Source organism: Neopelma chrysocephalum, unplaced genomic scaffold (assembly GCF_003984885.1).
Source record: "Neopelma chrysocephalum unplaced genomic scaffold, ASM398488v2 Primary Assembly neopelma1_93440, whole genome shotgun sequence".
Taxonomy (NCBI): domain Eukaryota; kingdom Metazoa; phylum Chordata; class Aves; order Passeriformes; family Pipridae; genus Neopelma; species Neopelma chrysocephalum.
Window position 1 is genome coordinate 390 of NW_020922155.1, and position 5,160 is coordinate 5,549.

The window sequence follows — 5,160 nt, forward strand, 5'->3', positions numbered from 1 at the left end:
GCTCTGCTCACAGCTGCATCTTCAGCCTGTCCCAGAGGCCAGGCAAATGTGTCCCCTTCCTCCGTGAAGGCTTGAAGCACAGTCGTATTAAGATCATGGCCTGCAGGTGAGCTATTGCTACTAATCAGCTGCCAGACTCTTCCAGTGCTTTAGAGCCATCCTCTTTGTGTTCTGGGCAGAAGATAGTGGGTGAGCTTCTGGTAGCCATAAAACACGGGCAAATCCCTGATCCTGTGGGAAGCGGACCGGTTTGTAGCCCGCAAAGAAAAAGGGAAATTTCTTCAGCCTGCTTGCGGTGCATTGTAGCGTCCCTCCCCTGAGAAAGCTGGTGCAGAACCTCTGGGCCTTCACTTTGTGTTGTCATTGGGACAAACTGGGACAAGATGTGTTTGAAAGTTTCTTCCTGCCCTGCTGTGTGCTGCCCACTGGCCGGTGGAGCAGCAGAGCAGAAATTCACTGTTGGCATCTGGCAAAGCAGCAGGTGACAGCAGTTAAGAGGTGTCTGCTCTTCAAGAGGGACAAGACAAAGGAGTTGGGGAATTGTCCTGGTGTGGTATATTAATATAATATAAAAGACACGACACAGCAGCTAGTTGGCAAGCAGTCAAATCTGTTTATTTAAAAGAAAAATGCCTCCTTATAAACCCTCTGGAGGACATGTGACCGCCACCCTCACAAGGCCCAGGCCGCCTCCTTCCCACAAGGCCCAGCAGGGCCGCCCTCACACCTGCCTCGCCCTGCCATGTCCTGCCCGGCCCCACCCTGCAGCGTGGCCTCTGTCACACCCCACGGTGACGTGCTGAGCGTTCCACCAGCCATTGTGACGCCACAGGGGCCAGTCGGGCACGGCTTTGTTGGTGCCCCGAGCCGGCGCTCAGAGCTGCTGTAGCCTCTCGGGGAGCAGCAGCACATCCCGTTCTGGGAGCATTGCGCGTCTGTATCGCCGCCTTGGTAGCTGCAGGCCACGACCGCTGCGCAGGGCGACCTCGTCTGCCTTGTGCTTTATACCCCGTGCCCGTCCTTATTCTCGTCCTTGTCCCCTTTGTCACCCTCACCCTAAACCTCACCCTCGTCCCATTCGTCATCCCTACCTGGCACCCGGCAGCCCGCCGGGGGCTTCTTGCACTTCCTGCTGCTGGTAGCTCCAAGCAGGGCCATGCCGTGGCTTCTCTGCAAGAAGCGACGGCAGTCGCCATCCAGCAGCACCAGTGGGCAGCCCTGGGCTGCCACCAGCTCCACCAGCGCCTCCGAGCTCAGGGAGAAGGGGCTGAGCAGGCTGCACCGCGCGGCCGCCCACGGCGACCTGGCCTGGCTGAGGCGCTGGCGCTGGTATGTGAAGGTAGTCGGCATCGACAGGCGAGACCAGGAGATGCGGTGAGTTCTGTGGGATGCTGGTGGCACACCTTGGCTGCTCCTGAGACAAGCTGCAGTAGTCCTCGGCAGCCCTCTCTCAAGGACAAGGCTTGAAAAGTGAGATTTGCCCTGTCAGCTGGGAGAGTGAACTCTTGAGCTTTTCACTGCTTGTAGCTGCCGGCTGGACTCCAGCGCTGTTGGAAACGCGTGTTGCCGACCTGCCGCTTCGCCGTGGTCTCTCTGCAGGGCTGTTCTGCAGCTGCTCAGCCCTCACCTGTTCTCTTCTGCCCTCGGGCTAATCAGCGCAGGATTGCAGCAGCAGCAGAGAGCAGCAAGCGGGAGGAGCAGAGTCCGGGCAGGGTCCCCAGGGTGCTGGGTAGAGACACAGCTTTGGCTCATCCTTTGTCTGTCTAGGTTAAGAGCGTATGTTTAATTTTTAGGACACCTCTGCATCTCGCTTCGGCAAATGGCCATGCAGATGTCGTTAGATATCTGATAAGAAAGAACAGCCAGCCGAACCTCGCTGACAACTTCAAGAGAACGGCACTCATGAAGGTGTGTGGAATGCCTTATGATCTTGTAGGTGGGGATTAGTGATGGTGTGTTAAAGGGGAGGTGTCTGGCAGGATTCCTTGCACCGCAGGGCCATAGAAACATGCATATTGCAATCGGCGTGGCATAGGCCTCTGTTAACTAATCTTTGAAGATGGTCTTCTATCCCAGCGTTCAGGAGCTGAGGGAGTTGTGACAGAGGGGGATGTAAAAGTTGGAAGTCTTCCCCTTTTCTTGTGTTGTTCCCAGGCAGTACAGCAGGAGCAGGAAGAATGTGTTGCTATTCTGCTGGAACACGGTGCCGACCCGAATCTGGCAGACACTGACGGCAACACTGCCCTTCACCTGGCTGTCCTATCTAAAAATACAGCTGTAGCAGGGCTGTTACTCGAGCATAATGCCAGTAGTGATGCTCGGAACCAGGTAACCTTGCCACGTGGGTAAAGCTGCTCTTTCAAACAGCTGCAGAGCTTGTCTGCGTCTTTCTAATGGCGAGTATTTTGTCCTTTTAGAGGGGATTTACTCCCTTAAAACTTGCAGCCCTCCAACAGCATGAGGAGATGCTGGAGTGCCTTCTGAAAAAAGCAGCTGACAGGCATGCTCAAGCCCAATGTGAAAGGTGAGGGGGTTGTCAAAACAGCACACGGGTCTTCTCGGTAGCCTGCAAGTGTGACCGAGACGAGGGGCGTGGCAATGAGCTTGGAAAAAGAAGGAGGAGCCACGTGGAAGCTGTTCCCCGTGTGACTGGTAAATGCAGGTCTGCACTTGGCTGCTCTTGTACCTTAGGGGCTCTCGTACTTTGCCCGCTGAGGTCTGCAAGGAAGCGTTCGTTGTCTGTGGTGCCCTCTCCCCACACAGACCCAGAGCCATCGGGAAACTTGCCAGTAGCTCAGCAGCATGGCTGCTCTGCAGGCGAGGGAGGTTTAAGCCAAGGCATACTTGGTGCATTAAGTGCTCTGAAGGGAAGCGCTGGGAGAAAGAGAAGCAACAGCGTCCGAGGGGACACGAGGGGCTCCAACCGCACATAAGGAGAAAATTTCCTGCCATGTAGATGGTCAGGCGGTCGAACGGCTTGCCCCGGGACTTTGTGCAGCCGCATCTGTGGGGACTTGGAAGAGCAGTGCAAGGAGCCCTGAACAGCATGGCCTGACCTCGTAGTTGAGGCTGCTTTAGGGAGGCCCCTTCTAAGATGAATCCTCCAATGCTTCCATGTACTTGGCTTTGCTTTCACGGAGCTTGTAGGAAAGGGGGGAAGGGCTCTTTTGGGAGCAAGCAGGGGAAAAATGATGCAGGATCAGACATGTTTCAGATTAAATCTTGGATGCTTTAGGACTGCTCTTGTGGATACTGGAACCCATGAGGCTCACCCGGAGGAAGATAATCTGCGCTTGCAGGAGGAGTTGGACAGGGCTGACGCGGAGGTATGGAAAGCCTGTCCCTACAGGGATAAACCTGGCGGTGCCCGTTGCTTCCTATACATCATGGAAAGGGACAAAACAGTATTCTGGGAGCCAGTATGACAGAGACCTAAGGAAGCGGCAGTTACATCGGGCTTTGATCTGCCTCTGCTCCACAACCCGCCCTGTTGAGGCAGAGCTGCCTCTCCTTAGGGTTTCACCCCTTACCGGTCAGGGGGGCTGGGGCTCCTCTCTCTCTGCTACATTCGAGGTCTTCCTGGTTTAAGAAGACTCCCCACGCACCCCTGGCGCGATTCTCGACTCCAGGGCAGGTCTGTGGAGCAGTTCACCTGGCTGCCTTTGCTGAAATGGTGGTCATCAGCTTGTCAGTGATGCCATCCTTCCTGGCCCCACCACACTGAAGCAGAGCTGCCTCTCCTCAGGCATCCTCTGCTTCCTGCTCAGGGGCTGCTGGGCGCCTCTCTTTGCGCTACAGTCGGGGCCTTTCCCACTTAAGAAAACTCCCCATGCTCCCCTGGTGCAATCCTGGGCTCCAGAGCACATGTGCCAGAGCACTTCGCCTCTGACCCTTGCGAGGCGCCTTCCTTTAGGAAGATGAACTGTTTCACTCATCTTTTCCTGGAATAGCAAGCAAGGGAATACAAGAAGCGCCACAGGTCACAAAAAAGGTCGGAAGGGCAGTGTCGGTGCTTAGAACCGCGCTGTAGGAAAGCAGTGGAGGGGTGGGAGAGGCTGCTGTAAAAGAGGACAAAGGAATACAGCTTGTGTTCATTGGGTAGTGGAAGTGAAGCTTTGAAGGTACTTGAATTGATTCCAGTTCTCTGGGCAGAGGGGATGCACACATACATGCAGCACCTGAGTTCTTCAGCAGCAGCTGGCTCCTCTATGTGAAAGCTCACCTGACAACTGTGGATTCTTACCGTGATTTTACAGCTGCGGGAGGAGGAAGAAAAGCGTCTTCAGTCTGAGCATTGCGTTCGTGACTCGAAGACTGCCTTGGATGATAAGGAAAGAGAAGCAGTAACTCCTTCCCAGAAACTGCAGGACCTCCTGTTGGCATCTTCCGAGACTAATACCACTCTTAAACAACTGGAAGAACGCGTGCAACAGTAAGAGAGTAACACAGTGAAGCGAGGTGTCTGTCGCTTTGGGGGATTGGGTGGAAACAATGGGACAGTCAGTCAGTCAGTCGGATTTTGAAGGACACTTCTGCTGTGGGTTCTGTTACTTAGCACAGTTTGTCTGGAGTTGGATTTTCTGGTAATAAGACCTGTATTTCTTCTTAAGCTTTGAAAGCGAAAACACCAGATTGGAAGCCACTGTCCAGCAGCCAACCGATAGCGCTGAAGCCCTTCAGAGAGACCTGCAAGCCTCTGCCTCAGTAAGCTGGTCATAAATTTCCCTTTTTGTGACTCTCGAGCCTAATTGCCTATTTCTGTGGGGAAACTGTAAGATGAAGTTTCCCTGGAGAGCCTAGGGGAGCTCAGTTTCTGCCTTCTCCTCAGTAGAGGTTGCTCAGAAAGCAGCCTGGTCCTTTCCCCAGCTGCTACAGAAGCCCCGAGGGTATTTGCTGTGCCGGACACTAGAGGAATTCTTAGATTATAAATTATGAGTTTCATCATGAGCTCCAAGGGACCCGGAAGTATTGCTCCCAGAAGTGTCTCACAAATTTTTAAGTAGGTCTAAAGCTTCTTCCTTCTGTCGGGGAATCTTTCAAGTGTTTTCTATGCTCCTTTCCAGCAGATGATAAATACGGTTACGATGGCCACCCCCTTTAGAGGTTTTCCCAGAATTCACTGCCTTTAGATCACACTGAGTTTCCTTTTCTTTTTTTTTT

The 5,160-nt window shown here is 53.9% G+C and overlaps 1 protein-coding gene across 1 annotated transcript; it reads left to right on the plus strand.

Moving 5' to 3' along the window:
- Positions 1–688: 688 nt before the first annotated feature.
- Positions 689–4,495, plus strand: LOC113980280 (ankyrin repeat domain-containing protein 7-like). The gene is made up of 6 exons (XM_027707513.1): positions 689–1,374; positions 1,794–1,908; positions 2,155–2,328; positions 2,418–2,524; positions 3,236–3,326; positions 4,257–4,495. Exons 1-6 carry the CDS (start codon positions 1,157–1,159, stop codon positions 4,434–4,436), a joined length of 885 nt encoding a protein of 294 aa, XP_027563314.1. The 5' UTR covers positions 689–1,156; the 3' UTR covers positions 4,437–4,495.
- The last annotated feature ends 665 nt before the right edge of the window (positions 4,496–5,160 follow it).

Excerpts from the sequence above, each read along its gene's own strand:
- LOC113980280 (XM_027707513.1), top strand. The coding sequence starts at position 1,157 with ATGCCGTGGCTTCTCTGCAAGAAGCGACGGCAGTCGCCATCCAGCAGC. Across the intron at positions 1,909-2,154 it reads AGAGAACGGCACTCATGAAG|GCAGTACAGCAGGAGCAGGA; the intron begins GTGTGTGGAATG and ends TGTTGTTCCCAG. Across the intron at positions 2,329-2,417 it reads GTAGTGATGCTCGGAACCAG|AGGGGATTTACTCCCTTAAA; the intron begins GTAACCTTGCCA and ends TTGTCCTTTTAG.